At 38.7% G+C, this 18,875-nt stretch overlaps 2 protein-coding genes across 2 annotated transcripts in view; both read left to right on the forward strand.

Annotated features, from left to right (window-relative positions):
- LOC108434524 lies at nt 1-16,665 on the forward strand. Its single transcript, XM_017709723.2, has 6 exons — nt 1-97; nt 2,420-2,752; nt 10,598-10,927; nt 12,640-12,681; nt 14,260-14,379; nt 14,758-16,665. The coding sequence occupies exons 1-6, from the start codon at nt 46-48 to the stop codon at nt 14,838-14,840; spliced, it is 960 nt and encodes a 319-aa protein (XP_017565212.2). The 5' UTR covers nt 1-45; the 3' UTR covers nt 14,841-16,665.
- A 1,964-nt stretch (nt 16,666-18,629) lies between these two features.
- Nucleotides 18,630-18,875, forward strand: part of LOC108414419 — a 28,965-nt gene continuing 28,719 nt past the window's right edge. The window contains exon 1 of the mRNA XM_037544621.1: nt 18,630-18,734. The gene's annotated coding sequence lies outside the window, so the exon portion shown is untranslated. The remainder of the gene's footprint in view (nt 18,735-18,875) is intronic.

The following is an 18,875-nucleotide window of genomic DNA, read 5'->3' on the forward strand; positions in this document are numbered from 1 at the left end:
GTGTGTGACTGAAGGACTGCTTCATGCTTCTGGTCTCTGGATTAGATGAGAATGCTGGTCATTGGAATTGTGATGATGTTCACAGGAGCTTCCATGGGTGAGTTTCTTCCAATAGCATTGTTGATTTTTTATGATGTTATGCATGTAGAGTTTGTGTTGATTGACAACACTGGTGTAAATGAAGCTTGATAAGATGACACTTTTTAAAAAATAGTAAAATAGTATATTTTTCTGTAAAATCTGCACCTAAGATCTAGCATTTCTTTCTGGAATGACACTAATCTGTATTAATCTGAGGGAGCTGCATTGTGATCTGTTAAATATTATCACTGGTGGAATAAAACCTCACATTTAAAAAATAAAATCATTACAGACCAAGGAAAAAGTTGTTTTAACTTGTAATGGAAGTTAATGGAACCAGACTTTTTAGTAAGTAATGCTGGACTATTTCTGTTGGTCTTAAGAGTGCAAAAGGATAACCAGAGTTATCACGTTATGCAAAAAAGTAAAAATAAATAAATAAATAAATAAAAACAGAAACGGAGATGCAGAGATTTTTTGTGACAGTGAGGATTTTTTATTTTTATCAAGGTAAAAAAGTTATAACTTCATTATTATTCTGAAAAAAGAGTAACAATACTTATGATAGTACTTATCCAAAGCAAACAAAAGCCATGGTTATGATCACAGTGATCATAGCTGTCATACTCATCGGCATCATTTCCAGTTTATCAGTATTGTTTTCATCGTAAGTTAAAAATAATGGAACATAGAAAAGTCTCTGGTAGAAAGTGCAGATGAAGACTGTGGAGAAACTGGGACCAAGTCTAAAGAGGTAAAAGGGGGCTAACAAATTATCAGAGAAACAGATGGACTGCAGTCTGTAACTGTAGAACTACAAAGTGCAGCTATGCAGTAAGTGGAGCTGATAAAACGGACAATGAGCGTAGAAACAAGGAGGTGGTCATAATGTTATACCTGATTGGTGTGTATTCTAATGCTTTTAGTTAAAACATCAGTTGATTCAGTGGTTGAGCTGTTCTGTTTCAGTGCATGTTTGTTTTAGACTGCATAAATGTTTACATTTAAATGATTTGGACTTTTTGTGCTTTTCTCATAACTTCTTTTGGAGATTTCAGACATTTAAACAGGATCTTTGAGTTGAATCAACTTATTGTGGTTTAGTTTAAACTTTATCAGCTTTACTTGATAAATGTTTGGCCAAAGCAATCGTCTTAAATAAAGCTCACATCATTCCTGTTGGTTCTTGGTACCATATATTTGAATATTGGGCATGTCTTACCACTTTGTTTACCCTACCTTCTGTGTATGGTCATTCTCCTCAGCCTTCCTTCTCTAGGGTTGCTACTTGCTTCCTAAACTTTTGTAATTCATCTTACTCAGCGCTGACTGAGAATTACTCAATTGCATGGAGTTAGTACAACTATTACATATAAGTCCGAAGTACTCAATCATTTTAAGATCAGCAAAATGAATGGAGTTAGTACAGTTTACTCAATTTAGTCAGTGTATACAACAGTAATGCACTGCCACTTTATTTGTCCATAAATATTGCATGTTGCACTGTCACTTTGTTTATATATCCATAAATGTCATATTGCGCAACTCTTAATAGAAGTTTTATCATTTACAGTACATTAGTTCACTAGTTCATTCACTGGAGGAACAGGCACCACTGCATTGTCAACTGCATGGTATTTAGGCGAGTTATCTTCTTATTTTTGCATTGCACATTTATATTTATTGTTGTTTTAGAATATTTTTACTATATGTCTTTACTTTCTATTCATGCATCTGTAAATAGCATGCAGCAATACTTTGCTCATGTTTTGCTCTTTACTGTACTTTGTACTGCTGCAATAGAAGAGTTTCCCTCTAGGATCAATAAGGTGATCTATCTAAACATATGTTTTGTTCATACTCAGTTCAGGTAGTTGTTTATGGTCAAATGATTTGAGTTACTTAACTTAACTCTAGGATTTTACAGTGCATGACTAAAAAAAACATTTTAGTCCAAAATCTTTGCAAAACATTTGTAAAGGAAGGTGTCAGACATCAGACTACAAATTCATAACCATTTCCTATAGCGACTTTCTGTGAGGGAGCTTTTAGGGGCAGCACAGTTTTTCAGATGTCTGGTTCCTATCGCCAACACTGGGAGCAGTTCTTCACACCAAACCACTTTTTTGAATTTTGCTATTGCTTTGACATTAACTTTGCTTGCAATGTCTTAGAATGTTCCTTGTTCAAATTTGCACATTTATTTCTTTACTCTGTGTTTAATCTCAGCTCTCTGGTATAAACAGGCTGTTTAAAGTGTGTTAGAGGTGAATACAGTAGACGACACTTCACTGTATCAGATTAATGACAGAATCTTCTTGCTGTTCTTCCTCTGCAGGTTTGCTGTCCATGAACCCTGTTTGTAGATTTACTCAGAGTGATCCATGTTATGGAGCTGTGGGACGACCGCTGTACCTGCAGCTGCCATCTGAGTATGAATTAGTCTTAAAAATGAGCAACAGTGGAACTTCTTTTGTTCTCATTTTCAAATTTAAAAACCAAATAACCTCAAAGCATCATTCAGATTATCCAAGATGGGAGTTTGCTACTGATAACAGAACCATGATAATAAGCAATGCAAAGAAAAGAGACTCAGGAAAATACACACTAGAAACATTTGATTCATTTGGGGGATCAAAAGGCGCTTATTTTCTTCAGCTGATTATTGAAGGTAGGTCTGCATAACCACTAATTACATCACACAGCTACAAAATAAGTATCTCTACAATACTTAGAAAATAAATTCATGTAATTCCCAATGTTTTTTGGTCTATTAGGACCACATTATGAGTTTAGAGCCAGTGTTTACAAACTCAAAGCACTAAAAATGACTTTTAAAATGTATTTGCATTTGTTTTGCAGATTTTACTAAATATTTTTCTAACTTTGGTTGCATATTCAGCTGCAGTCAAGACTAGATTTTGCTGTAATCTAGGTTTAACTGTAATCTAGACTGAGCTGTAATCCATGGTGAAGTGTAATCTCAACTGACCTTTAAAATAGATTTAGTTGTTGCCTAGGTTTAGTTGAAATCTAGTCTAGATGAACTCTAATATGACGACAGTAATCTAGATTTAGCTGCGATCTTGGTTGAACTGTAATCTGGACTGAACTAGAACCTATAATTCAATCTGTAATATAGATTGTAATATAGATTGTGCTATAATCTGGACTAATAATAGTAATAATATAGCGCCTTTCACAAACCCAAGGTCGCTTCACATAGCATGGGAGACAATAAAAATCCAATGCTGGCTTGTGTCAGCCTCTGGTGAGAAAGTCAGGCTCTTGGCTGGTGAGATCAGGCTGCAGAATGCTTCACAATGGCCACTGAGGCCGTCTTTGGTGATGACTTGACCTATTGTTGCCGATTAAACTTTCAAACTGAATCGGCGAAAGTTAAAAAACGGATGTGAACAAAGACACAACGAACTGAGACACAAAACAAAAATAAATCTGTCTCCCAGTTATACAACCGGAAATCTGATAGGTGAAGGGGGTGGGGGGGGGGGTTCATGCTCAATATCTAATGAAAATACTATTTTTGTCTGCATCTCTTTCATCACAAAATAACTTCAGAGATTCTAAGCAGGGTTACCACTTAGTAACAGAATATTATATGCATGCAATTTCATATATAAAACTGTTTCAGTACTACTTATTATTCACAGGAGCAAAGTATTGCTGTATGCTATTTACAGATACATAAACAGAAAGTAAAGATACATAGTAAAAAATGTTCTAAAACAACAATAAATATAAATGTGCAGTACCAAAATAAGAAGTAATCTATTATGCTTCATAACAGCTGACTTTACAGCATCATGGCAGTGCGTAGAAGTAGGCATCATTGCAGGCTGTACAATCTCACCCATGGCCTTCATAATGGCCATGGAGGTCATCATCAGGGCCTCGAGATGGGTGGTGGTGGGGTAAGAACGGGATCCGCCTTCCACCTATCCGAGAATACATGGATGACATGTCCACTCTGACCACTACTGCAGCATGCACCAGGCGGCTACTTGGAAAGCTGCAGGAGAACATCAAGTAGGCCCAGATGAAAATCAAGTTGAACATGTCACGAAGCATCTCAATAGTGAAGGGACAGCTTAAAGACATGAAGTTCTGCATTGGTGATGACCCTATACCAACAGTGTCTGAGCAACCTGTCAAAAGCCTGGGCGGATGGTACAATGCAAGCCTCAGGGTCAAAGACCAAGTACAGCAAGTAAGACAGGACATCATCAAAAATCTGGAAAACATCAACAAGACTCTACTGCTAGGGAAGCTCAAACTCTGGTGCCTGCAATTTGGACTTCTCCATTGGGTAATGTGGCCACTCACTATCTACAAGCTCCTAATAACAACTGTGGAGAAGATGGAGTGAACTATGTCATCTTACATGAAGAAATGGCTTGGTGTCCCATGCTGTTTGACTAACATCAGCCTCTATGGCAAAGGGGTCCTTGAACTGCCTATCACGAGCCACACCGAAGAGTACAAGTGCTCTAAAGTAAGACTCCAGATGACTTGAAGGACTCAAGAGACCAGACCATCAGCAATGCTGCGCAACCTCTGTTAACTGGACGGAAATGGACACCATCCGATGTGGTGCAGCATGCTACATCAGCCCTGAGGCACAGCGACATTCTGGGGCATGTCCAGCTGGGAAGAGGAGGCTTTGGCCTTACAGCAAGTAAGCCAACTTGGCGTAAGGCCTCAAGATCAGAGAGGAGAAAAATGGTGGTTGAGGAGGTGCACCGTCAGGAGGCCAAGCAGGGACAATGAATGAGCTGGAAAGGCCTGTAGAGGAGAAAGCTCAGCTGGAGGGAGCTCTGGGAAATGGAGGCATCGTGGAGACATCAGCTTCATCATCAGAGCCACCTATGATGTGCTCCCATCCCCAAAAAACCTCCACCAGTGGTATGGCGAGGACCCAACCTGTACTCTCTGCCCAACTCTAACGTCTCTCAAACACATCTTGACCGGTTGTAAGATCAGCCTCAACAAGGCTGCTACACCTGTAAGCACAAGCAGGTCCTCAAGAGTCTGGCAGCAGCTCATGAGAGCAAGAGGAATACCACCAACCCCTTGCCCCTGAGAGCAAGTCCATCACAGCCCCAACCTTCACCCAAGAAGAATAGAAAAAAAACCAACCATCCTCTACCAAACTAGAAGCTGGACAGCTAGTCATGGCCCGGGAGTGGAAGATACTAGTCGATGTTGGCCAGCAACTAATTTTTCCACCTGAGATTGCAGCAACCACCCTTAGGTACTCTGGTCCCCTTTGCTGAAGTCTGTTTATATCACAGAGCTAACAGTTCCATGGAAGAATTCAACAGAAGAGGCCCATGAACGCAAGCAGATGCTCAATAACAAGGATGGAATGCAAAAGTTTATCTGTTTGAGGTGGGATGCAGAGGTTTTGTGGCTTCTTCCACCATCAGGCTGCTGAAAGACCTTGGCATCCATGGACAGGCTTTGTGACAGACAATTAGATCAGTGCCTGAAGCGGCCGAAAGAAGCAGCCAGTGGATATGGATCAAGTGGAAGGACCCGTGCTGGGCTCAAAGAGCATCAACAGGACCCGCTCACTAATCCCCCCACCCCATTCCTCATTTGAGAACCCAGGTCACAACCCTCCAGGAGGAGGGTGAACAAGGTATGCGGTCAGCTCTAGGCTTGACTCAGGGAAGAATACATCCCCTGCCTTGCATTGTCCCGTGGGCTGCGTCATTTCAACAACCAGGCAATTCTCGTGATTGGGCAAGGGACACAAGCTCGATTTGATCACCCTGTAGCTGGCCACCTTTGATGAGGGTGTGTAGTGTTGAAAGGCCGAAACACCCCCTGATTCAAAGGTACACTACTGATGATGTGTCCCGAAATTACATCTTTTCCACGTCTGAGACACAGCCTTCACACCTCTCTCAACATCAAAGCAAACCTCATGTACCATCCATTGGCACAATGGACAGCTTACCATCATGTCCCGTGTTTCATGATTCTGATTACAAGAAACTAATGAACATATGGATAATTACATCTAAAGGTTTTCTAATTTCACACTAGGGTTACTGTTATGTTTAATATTTGTGAAAGAAGCTAATCTCTGTCACTGTGAAATAGAAGGTGAAAATACTGTGGAAAATGTAGGAACTGGGACAAAATCTAGCTTTCCAATATTGCACAAGAGTGAGAACAGAATGCAGAACTACCCAAGAAAATACTGGAAGTCTAAAAAAAGCCTATTGCTCATTTAGAAAGAGCAGTCAGATATCATGATACCATTTAATACGTTGCTGTCAGTTATTCCCATTTTAACTCTAATTTAGGCCTCAGTAGATTTTGTTAAATGGAATAGAATATTTTGCTTAGTTATAGTCAGTAATGACCAATCAAAGAAACACTGACCAGTCCTGACTTTATGTTACAAATGTGGTTTTGAACACTCCTTTGCTGGACTGATTATTTGTTGACTTACACAACAACAAAAATCCTTCTTGTTTCTGCTTAAGTGTCATCACATTTATCAATATTAAAGTATTTTATATACAAAGTATACAAATAGTATACAAATGTATATATACAAAGGGGGAAATAATATTATTAAATATGTTTTTATTTAAACATATTTCTAATGCAGCTTTTCACATGAAATTTAGATCAGACAGTATTATTAACTCAATCTACACACCTAAAGGAATTTTAACATTCCATTATTAATAGGGAATTTGTCCCCTCTTCGTCGCAGTAACAGCCTCTTCTCTTCTGAGAAGGATTTACACTAGATGTTGCAGCATTGCTGTGAGGATTTGATTGCATTCAGCCACAAGAGTATTAGTGAGGTCAGTTGGACCTCACTACTAATGTTGGGTGATCAGTTCTGGGTCACAAATGCCACTCCAACTCGTCTCAAGGTACTTGATGGAGCTGCATCACTCCAGAGAGTGCAGTTCCCCTGCTTGACAGTCCAACACTGGAGGTTTTATACCCCTCTAGCTGACACATGGCATTGGGCATGGTGATCTTAGGCTCATGTGTGGCTACTCCAGAGCATCACATTTTATTGACAATGCTTTTTCATAGAGACTTTACAAGCTGTGTATGAAGCATGTGGACGAAACCAGTCCTGCGTGTTCGTTGATGCAAAATAAATGAGACGAGTAGATCAGACTGAAGTGAAACAAACGGTTTTATTACAGAATTCTGGAGAGGTTACAAACAGAGAACATGCATCATGTATCTCCCAAGTAAGCTCTGACCCCTTCTCATCTGACTCCCTTTTTATAGTCGCATGACCGCTCCTTCCTTACCCCAGCCTCCAATGTGTGCGTTAGGCCATCTCACTAATCCACATCATAAAAGTTTAAGGCTGCGCTCGGGACGTGAGTGCGTCTGCAAGGTCAGCTTAAGGTATTCCCTGTGTTTACCAACTCCCCCCGTTTTCCAGACAATGGCTCTGCTTATCTGACCAGATGAACCACATGTGTGGTGTGCTAATCCCAGGGTCTACTACTATTAGCTTCGAGGTATTTCCTGTTATCTGACGTCCTTGTGTATTCCACCATTAGTCAGCACACAGCCTTATGTGCTGACTCTTAGCTCTTAGAATTGTACAATATAACCATTAAGCTTTCAATGCTAAACATAAGCTTTCTTTAATACATCTTAAAAGAGTAATATGAACAATACTAAGGCTAATAATTCCACAAGCACAATTAAACATCCAGCAATAACATCACCTTAAAGTATCTAAATTCACTAATTAGCTTGGGTGTCTGGATACTTTTGGACAGATATTCAGTAGGTCATCTTAGCAGCAGCGACAAGGGTGGTGCAGTCTGTAATATCAGATAATATCATATCAACACACACAAGAACTCCATTTCCCAGAATCCCATGGGAGATCACGTGACTGTTGGATTATTGGACTGTTGGACTGCAATCCACCAATCAGCATTCACAATCACCTGGTTGCACTTGCTCTGTTTGTGATGTGATCGGTCTTAGTTTAGTTTAAAAGTCCCGGGCTTTAGGTTGGTTACTTTGCAAGGTGTTGTTTCTCCTTGTAGAGCTATTGAGCATTTCCTGATTGTTTTGCTTTCTTGTGCATTTAATATTTTATGGATTTTTTTACTTTTGCTTTTTTGCCTTTGCCTTTTTTGGATCTGGTTGCCTTTGTTATGTTTGTCCTTCTCTTTTGCCTTTTTTTGGATTCGACCTATGCCTGTTCATTGACTACGATTCTTGTCAAACCCTTTACAGGCAAAGCCTCAGTTACCAGTGTTACCTGGTTCTGTTATGTTACATTAGCAATGTTGTGAAAAACCTGTACATGTTAAGTTTAGGGTGTATTAGTTCACTGCATACCTCACTGGAGAACTCCATTTCCCAGATTTCCCACATTTTATTGACAACAGTGGCCTAGTCATGAAATGGGGTGTGTGGAGTTTGTACAACTTAGATAATAAAATTTCAATGGATTACAAAGATATTCCCTGATGATTTTCTACAGTTACTGAATTATTAAGTGCATATAAACACACACAGTGTTACAGTATCTTTAGCTGTGTAGTTTTATAGAGTTAATACCAATGTTTGGATTTAATTTAATGTAAATAACTGCACTGGAAATATGTTTAATTAAAAATATGTTGATGTGTTGAATACTTATCTCCCCCAGTGAATATAAGAATATGAATTGTGACACAGTAAAAATGAAATGCTTGTTCACAGTGTAATAGGTATTATAATAATAATACTAATTTTTAGTTTTGCATCTTAGTAATTACATATAACATGTTAGATATAAATATGGTAATTCTAATTGATAATTCTAATTGTACATCTACTTTGTTCACCTAGTAAGTAGCTTGAATGGCTGTATGCAGGCTATAACTTCCTAACATTAGTCGCCCCAACATGCCAGTCCAAATTTTCACCCCTGTTAATCACACTAGTCTGTCACAAGTAAAGCTTCAAGCTCATTTTGTCAAAGAGTTTATTCCATGTATTAGTCCTAGTTACCTACGTTAAAAGTGATGGTTGCCAAGCACATAAAACAGTCTTGATGCCTATCCACTGTAAAAAAAAAAAAAAAAGATTGTGTATATAATATATTCCAACGTTTTTATTAAAATATCAGTGGATTCAGTGGTTGAGCTGTTGGAGCGTTCTGTTTCAGTGAATATATGTGATACTGCAAAAATAGTTACATTAAAATGACGTTTTTCAGACATTTCAGATTTCAGACAGGATCTTTGAATGAATGAGCTTGCAATTTAGTTTAGACTTCTCAGCTTTGATAAATGTTTGGTCAATGCAACCTTCTTGATTAAATTCCTATTATTCCTATTGGCAAGATATATTTGCATAATGGGTGTGTCTTTCCATCTTATTTACTACGCCTTCTGTGTGTTGTCATTCCCCTCAGCCTACTTTCCATTAGATCAGCTGCTTGTTTTTATAAACCTTTATAATTCCTCTCAACATTGAGAGACATTTTACAAGAAACTTGTGGAAAAGTTTCCTGAGATGTGAGAAAAGTGGCTGTAGCTGAGCTAAAGGTTAAAGCAGAGCAAAGTAAGTCTACATTTATATTATAAGTTTTAGCCTGTACTAGGACATCCGCATATGCTGAGACATATTTACAACCATGTTGTGCCTCCCAAGGTGGTTGCACTTTAGTTGAAAGGACAAAATGGCTCTTTTTACCATTTCAGTTTCTGATTCCTGAGCTAAGCCTACTAGTAAAAGGTGATCAGTGCGCACCCATTTGCTTGAGCTGTACACGGCTCAGTCAGGATTGCACAATCCCTAAGTGTCCAGGTAATGACCGTGCTCTATGGTTCAGATGTTGTGCGGATTGCCTGAAGCCTGTAACGGAATTGTAGTGAAGATTATTGCTATAGGCCCACAAAAATGTGTAGTTAGTCACAAAAAGTACCGTGCTACTTAGCTACTCGCCCATACCTGCTGAAACCATTTAAGACAGTTGGTGTCCTCAAACCATTTGAGTTGACTTACTTATCAGGTTTTACAGTGTATGAGTAAAAAAAAACCACTTTTTTCACTAAACACTAAAACATTTGGAAAGGAATGTGTCAAACATCAGACTACAAATCAAAAACCATTTCCTTTAGTAGCTTTCTGTGAGGGAGCTTTTCGGGGCATCATGATTTTTCAGACGTCTGGTACCTATCACTACTACTGTGAAGAGTTCTCACACTAAGTTTCTCTAGAACGGAGCATTTCACACCAAACCACTCTGAATGACTTTGTTTATGGAGATATTTAGAATTTGGCATTTCCTATTTTACATTAACTTTGCTTGGGATTAAAATGTTCCTAGTTCACATAATATAGAGATTACACTGAAAACTGTGACTCTGTGTTTAATCTCAGCTCTCTGGTATAAACAGGCTGTTTAAAGTGTGTTAGAGGTGAATACAGTAGACGACACTTCACTGTATCAGATTAATGACAGAATCTTCTTGCTGTTCTTCCTCTGCAGGTTTGTCCGTGAACCCTGTTTGTAGATTTACTCAGAGTGATCCATGTTATGGAGCTGTGGGACGACCGCTGTACCTGCAGCTGGAATATGAGGATGAATTCATCTTAAAAATGAGCAACAGCGGAACTTTTTCCATTCTCATTTTGAAATATAAAAACCAAAGAGCCACAAAGCATCATTCAGATTATCCAAGATGGGAGTTTGTTACTGATAACAGAACCATGGTAATAAGCAATGCTGAGAAAAGAGACTCAGGAAAATACAAATTGGAATCATTTGATTTATTCGGGGGATCAAAAGGCATGTATTTCCTCCAGCTGATTATTGAAGGTAGGTCTGCATAACCTCTAATCCCATCACACAGCTACAAAATAAGTATCTCTACAATACTTAGAAAATGAACTACAATTCCTAATGGAGAGTTTTTGGTCAATTAAAACCACAGTATGAGTTTAGAAACTCTAAAAACTTTATTTTTTAAAATGTATTTGTATTTGTTTTGCAGATTTTATCATTGTAACTTTGGTAGCATATTCAGCTGCAGTCAAGGTTAAGATTAAGATTAAGATTAAGTGACCCTTATTAGTCCCACAATGGGAAAATTTCACCTCCGCATTCAGGTACAGAGAAACACCACATACACACTAGTGAATGCACACACATTAGGGGGCAGTGAGCAACCTTGCCCGGAGTGGTGGGCAGCCCTATCTGCAGCACCCGGGGAGCAGTTGGGGGTTAGGTACCTTGCTCAAGTGCACTCCAGTCACGTACTGTCGGCTTAGGCTAAAATCAGACTAGATGTTGTTGTGATCTAGATTGAGCTGTAATCTAGGTTTGACTGTAATCTAGACTGAGCTGTCATATATATTGAGCTGTAATCTGTTTTAACTAATCTAGACTGAATTGTAATCTCAACTGAGCTTTAACATAGATTTAGTCGTAGTCTAGATTTAATTGTAATCTAGTCTAAGATGACCTCTAAAATGACAACAAAGATGTATTGTAGACGAGCTGTAATCTAGAATGATCTGTAGCTGCTTGCCACTACTAAATAGATATTTTTATATAGACCTAATCATTGTGAAAATGACATACAAAACAAGGATCGCTAACTACAGAAAGATGTCAAATACATACTTAAGCATCTACACCTGCATTAGACATGAATAAGTATCACCACCAAGTTATGCTAGTCTGCAAACAAAGTAGACTGCTATTGTTTTCTGTCAGTGCTGTCACTGTACTATGGCCATTCAGAATCATTGCCCTCTTTAACTCAAGCATTGCTATCAAACAAATCATACAAGTGAGCCGTGCATGTTTTGTGACCTTCTCCAAAGCCAAAATGATGGCTTATACTAAACACATTACTGTATTGTTGTCTTTGTCTGCAAATTTGATACTCACAATACTCCTTTCTTACAAAGGCTAAAAATATTAATGTCAAAACATCAAAGCAACTGTCAACTTCTGCACATGAAATCATCAAAGATAAGACATAAATGGTCCATTAACATTTTGCAGGCCCACTGTGAAAGTATGCTTTAGCCCCTTAAGTTTGCTGTGGTATTTTCCTCAACATCTGAGTTATCTGATTTGAACAGATATGATGGCTCAGCCGTGTGTTGTAGTAAGTGAACACATGCTTTATAATGAAGGGTGGCTGTGCTAGTTGGGTTTATGTGAACTCATCATACTTGTTACAGTTTTCTATTGATAAGGTGGAAGCGTTGGAGTAGGTGTAGTTTTGACTGTACTGCTACCATGACATTGTGATATTGCAAGATTGGAAAATGTAGCTTATTACAAAAGCTGCATAGGGGCATATTTACTTCTACAAAGTTCTACCCACAAATGTTTTTCAGTGCAGCACAGCACAGATTGATAAAGTTTTCTTGATGCAAATTATAGAGACCAAGTAATTTATTTCTTGTCGTTTGAAGCCCCACCCAGCATGGGGGCCTGTGCTTTGATACAGGCTGCTGAACTCTGCATACTATAACCTGCTTTTCATGTGATGCTCTTTTGGTTTGTAATTACAGATACTATTGTACAGACCAACTATGAAGCTGAGAAGCCCAAAGGTAGTCCTGCACTCATAATTACCAACCATCAAGACTCTGCTACTCTCTGTTTTGGTACACCGATCAGGCATATCATTATGACCACCTCCTTGTTTCTACGCTCATTGTCCATTTTATCAGCTCCACTTACTCTGTAGGTGCACTTTGTAGTTCTACAGTTACAGACTGTAGTCCATCTGTTTCTCTGATACTTTGTTAGCCCCCATCCAGCCTGTTCTTCAGTGATCAGGACCTCCATGGACCCTTCTCAGCACTACAGTAACACTGACATGGTGGTGGTATGTTAGTGTGTGTTGTGCTGGTACAAGTGGATCAGACACAGCAGTGCTGCTGGAGTTTTTAAACATCTCAGTGTCACTGCTGGACTGAGAACAGTCTACCAACCACCAACAGTGTCCTGTGACCACTGATGAAGGACTAGAGGATGACCAACACAAACTGTGCGGCAGTAGATGAGCTATCGTCTCTGACTTTACATCTACAAGGTGGACTGACAAGGTAAGAGTGTATAATAGAGTGGACAGTGAGTGGACACAAGTGTTTAAGACTCCAGCAGCACTACTGTGCCTGATCCACTCATACCAGCCTAACATACCACCACCACATCAATGTTACTACGGTGCTGAGAATGATCCACCACCCAAATAGTACCTGCTCTGTGAGGGTCCATGGGGGCCATGATCACTGAAGAACAGGGTAAAAGGGGGCTAACAAAGTATCAGAGAAACAGATGGACCAGAGTCTGTAACTGTAGAACTACAAAGCACACCTATATAGTAAGTGGAGCTGATAAAATGGACAATGAGCATAGAAACAAGGACGTGGTCATAATGATATGCCTGATCTGTGTAATAAATAGTCTGGTAAAGACTATACTGCAAAAAGAAAATAGAAGTAAATGAAGAATGAAACCAAATCAAGAGAAAATGTATTTGAATGAAGAAAAACTGGCGTAATACTGTGATAGATATAACCACATGGGCTCGGGAATACTTTGATGAACTGTTGTCAATGAACACCATTTGTCGCTACATCCACAAATGCAAATTAAGACTGTACTTAAGTTAAGACTGTACTAATCACACCATTTTTGTTTTTCACCTTTTGAACAAGACAGCCAGAGACAGGTTTATACCTTTTTAGAGACAAACTGACGTAAGATTTCTAGATAGCAACCAACCTGTGAACTTTTATATAAGCTTTTTATATTTTATATTTTAGCTTTTAGCTGAATGTTCCCATCTACGTCATTTTTACCGAATATGTCCATTACACTGCAAAGAATGATACATTGGCAGCTGTAATTATATAAAATGATTTCTTAAGCTTTTTTCAGTTGATATATGTAATATTTCGTATTTTGGGAGGGTTGCAAGAATGCTATTTAACTAACTTTTAGAACTTTTTCATTTGTTTTAAGTAATTGTGTTAAGTGAAATCTTACTGTTTGGGCAGATAATTTCATTAGGCATAGTATATCTTAAAGCAATCTGACATCATATTGTACATGTTATAAAATTCACTCTGAAGCAGGGTGAAATCTGTGTCTCTTACTCTCTCTCTCTCTCTCTCTTCTAGACACTTTTGGGGTGCTTGTGGTTGTGCAAGTTTTGGAGATTATTATTCTGCTGACATTGTTAGGAGGCTTTCACATCTACACCAAAATCCAAAGAAAACGGATCAGCAGAACAGTAGAAAGTGAGAGCTCTGTGTTTACTACACAATAAAGGCACATTCAGAAACTAGAACCAAAATAAGAGTAAAGTAAAAGTCAATATGACATATATGTGAGTTTTTAAAATCATTTTGTAGTAAATATTGCAAAAGTAGCACAGTGCTGCTCAGTTTCAAAGTCATCTCAATTTGTGCATTTGTGTATAAATGCCTTGAGCCACCAAATGTTAGCTAAATATTAAAGAGTTAACAATGTTGAAGCAGCTACGATTACTGTGTCCAATATAAAGTGTCAGGGATTGTTGTTCTCAAAGTCAAAAACCTGGTATTAACTCGAATCTTAATAGTGGTGCGGTTTCCATTGTGATATTAAAGTTTCCTCTTCCACTGTGATGCTTCTAGCTACGGAACAGGAGGGGCAGGAGAGTCTGTACACCAATACGGATCAAGAAGACAGAGAACATCATCATCGTCAGAGGAGATAAACCTTCAGAATCTGCACCTCACACAACCTGAACCACAAACTAAGAAGCATAAAGACATTTGAAGAACATAGATTTAGATTCTCCAATCTAACTTAATGACTGGTAGAAAGTATGGCCATGAGTCCATGATTACTCATTGCGTGCTATTTTAGTGTAAACGTTATGTAGACCAGTAGCTCTCTGTCTCATGGTGTTGCTTTGCTTGTCTTTATCCCTCTCTCAAGACAACCTTGCAGTAGTCCAAAGGACTCTGAGTACTTGCTGTGCATTTCAGGCTGCAAACCCTCTCAGTATTTACCCATTATTGGTCATCTTTGAACAACAAGAATATTAGAGATTTATACAGGGATGATAAGATTTGATTTGATTGCATTTAGCCATGTCAGCATTAGTAAGGTCAGGTACTGATGTTGGATGATTAGTTCTGGATCAGAAACACCACTACAACTCATCCAGAAGGTACTGGAAAGCTCTATCACTCTAGAGAAAGCAGTTGCACTGCCCCAAAGCAAAGTGCTGGGAGATTTTTAGGTATTTCACCTTTTATGGTGCATAATATTATCAAAAAATACAGGGAATCTGAAAACATCTCTGTGCATAAAAAGCAAGGCCAAAAACCACAGCTGCCTGTGACCTTCAGTCCCTCAGATGGCACTATGTTAAAAACTGGCGTAATACTGTGATAGATATAACCACATGGGCTCAGGGAATACTTTGATGAAGTACAGTGTCAATAAACACTGTTCGTGGCTACATCCACAAATGCAAGTTAAGACTGTACTAAGCACAATGGAAGTCCATTTTTTCTTGAGGAAGCATTCTCCTCTTGAAACAAGAGTTTAATATTGTAATTTTTAGCATTAGTGTCACCCAGCAGAGTCCAGCTCAAAGCACCCCAGACCAATTCTATTTTTTATCTTTCTGTCACTGCAACACCAGTGATTCGAATTTGTGTTCTTACATATGAGTCTTTATCCTCTAATCAGTGGTTAGCTAGAACTGAGCGCAGGTCACTCATGTTATCTTAGCCTAGCAGGCTACAGCTGAAAGCACTACAGAACAGGTTCGATTTCAGCTTTCTGTCACTCCACCATGATTCGGTTGACTGTGCGCTCACTGTTGTACGCTTTTATCGTCTGTAATTCTGACAGCAGAGCCCCAGTTAGTTGAATCGAACCTGAACAGGGGTGTTTGAAGCTCTTCAGCTATGCTAAGCTAACTAGGAGAGAGAAGCCGGCTAGCATTAGCTTAGCTAGAAGGCACCAGCTCCAGACACCAGAGAACAGGTCTAATCTTTCCCTCAAAACAGGCTTTCTGTCTCTCAAACATCAGCCGCTCGAGCCATTTTCATCTAAATTAGTGCCAGTTCATTGCCTCGACTCCTTAACTATGGAGATATGCTGTTATGTTACGTTTATCTAAACTATTTACCAAAAACTTGACTAAATAAATTGGTTTTCACCTAGAGTTAAAGACTGAGGCTGTGTCTGAGCACTGACTGGAAGTTTGTTCCAAAGCTGGGGGGCTTTGTATGAGAAGGCTCTCCCCCTGATGTAACTTTATTAATTTTGGATACTAATAGTAAGCCAACACCTTGTATTCTGAGTAGGCGAGATGGTTCATAGTAGGAGAGAAGTTCACTCAGGTACTGAGGGGCGAGTCCATTTAAAGCTTTATATGCCAGTAAAATTGGAATTATATTATATGGAATTGGAATATATGCCAGTAAAAGTGGAATTTAACTGGCAACCATTGTAGAGTCGATAAAACTGGGCTGATATGGTCAAAATTTCTGGTTCTTGTGAGACTCTGGCTGCAGTGTTCTGGACTAGCTGAAGTTTGTTAAGGCTTTTGCTGGAACATCTAGACAGCAGGGCATTACAGTAGTCTTGAGGGAATAAATGCGTGAACTAGCTTTTCTGCGTCCTGTAGAGATAATGCATTTCTTAATTTAGCAATATTTGGAAAGCTATTCTATTAATATTAGTTACATGTAAATTGAATGACAGATTAGGGTCGATTGTGACACCAAGTTTTTAATACATGTGTAACAGTGTACAATAGTTGTATTAATGTTATGTTATGAAATTCCTGCTAAATGGGTTTTGGCACCACCTGCTGGTTGGTCAGCGTATTACAGTTTCTGTATATATAGGTGATTCGGTGCAGTCTCGGCAGTAGAATGGTTGCATGCTGCCGTGTTGTACGCTGACCGAGGTATGAACAGAAACTTATACTGTGGTTGTCATACTCATTACAGGCTAATAAAAACTGCATCATCCCAATCCGGTGTCCATCACTGACCAGGGCAGACGAACACCCAATAGGAAGGGTCACACATGTATGTACCCGATGCAACTAACAAACTACAACGTTTTAAGCAATGTTTGAACCTCTGTTTTGTCTGAGTAGAAGGAAGTTACTTCGATAGTCCTTCTTTTGTCTTTTACACAGTCCTCAATCTTAGTAAGATGAAGTTTATTGTATGGCTTGGTTGACATGTACAGTTGTGTCATCAGCATAGCATCAGCATACCGATAATGGAACCCAGTGGTAGCATATATAATGTGAACAACAGAGGCCCTAAAACAGAGCCTTGCAGAACACCTTACTATACTTTTGTATGCTGTTTACATTCACAAACTGATAGTAATCAGTCAGACAAGCTCTGATCCAGCAAACAAATGTCAATAAACAAATGTAAGTTTGCACTCAACTATGCATATTGGAAGCCATTTATAAACAACGTCCTGAAATGCTGCAGATTTATGGTGCAGAATACAACAAGGAAGCCCCATACATTTGCGTGGCTGAAGACTATCAAATCAAGTCAGTCAAATTTTGTGCTTTTGTATTGTTTTCAGTTTAATACAGGTCAAACTGACTTTACTAATCACAGATCACTCTTTTTATTGTCATTCCTTATACTGTTACAACTCTTTTGGACTTGGGTTGGTAATAGAAAGAGGCATCTCAATGTTTTTTATATTTTATATTTATATATTTTGTGATGTTTGCAGATGGTCAGCATCTGCTGATCTAAGATCATAGATCATGTGTTGGAATGTAAACAGAGAGACATTCTATGAAGTATGCAGGTGCATTAGGGTCATTTAGAGCTTTAAAAAACAAGTAAAAAGTTTAAATTCTATCTAAGAAATGCAGCTGATGCAGTTTGTGAATGGGGGGGGGGTGGTATATAAGCTCTTTTTTTGTTTTTGTTAGCATCTGCAGCATGTTGAGATGTAGACGATGTGATGTTTTCCCCAGAAAAGGGCATTACAGTAATCATTTCTACTGTAACAAATGCATGAACAAGTTCCTTTGCATCGCTCTGAGATAGAAAACACTGAACTTTAACAATATTTCTCATTTGATTACAAGCTATTTTAGTGACTGTGTCACAAGCATGTTATTGTAGAGATCAGAATCTAAGAATACACCCAGATTTTTACTTCAGATTTTATATATACGTAGTAAAAGTAGTTTCTTTTTAATTTTAGTACCATAATCTGTACATCAGTCTTTGATCTGCTTGATCTGTAATATACAGCAACTTAAGAAAACACGCTTTGTGAATGTTTGCTGGAAAATTGCAGCAATTCTTCACAGTGAAGCGTGTTCAGTTACAAAGTGTTTCAGACTCACTCTGTGGTTTTTGAGAACTCAGGCCGGAAGCTGTTCAACATAAATCTTCCTCTTTGGTGTTTGCCTTAAAGACTGTCAGTGATGTTAAGTTGGGGGAGGGGCTTATGACCATTGTCAGTGTGAAATCCACACAACGTCCCTTTTCTTAAATTTTGATCAGATTCTGTTGGTCATCTTTTGTGTTTTGGAACCAAACAAACTGCAGGTCATCATTGTGCTGCGGCTGATGAACAGCAGCCTTCCACAGTAGGATTCATTTCTGTTTTATTATGATAATTTTTTTATTTAACCAGGACGATCTTACAGACAAAAGGTGGCCTATTTTATGTGTGTCCTGGCCAGTTTTTATTAATACTGAGTGCATTAAAATGTACCTTTTATATGCAA

This window comes from Pygocentrus nattereri, chromosome 14, assembly GCF_015220715.1.
Source record: "Pygocentrus nattereri isolate fPygNat1 chromosome 14, fPygNat1.pri, whole genome shotgun sequence".
NCBI lineage: Eukaryota > Metazoa > Chordata > Actinopteri > Characiformes > Serrasalmidae > Pygocentrus > Pygocentrus nattereri.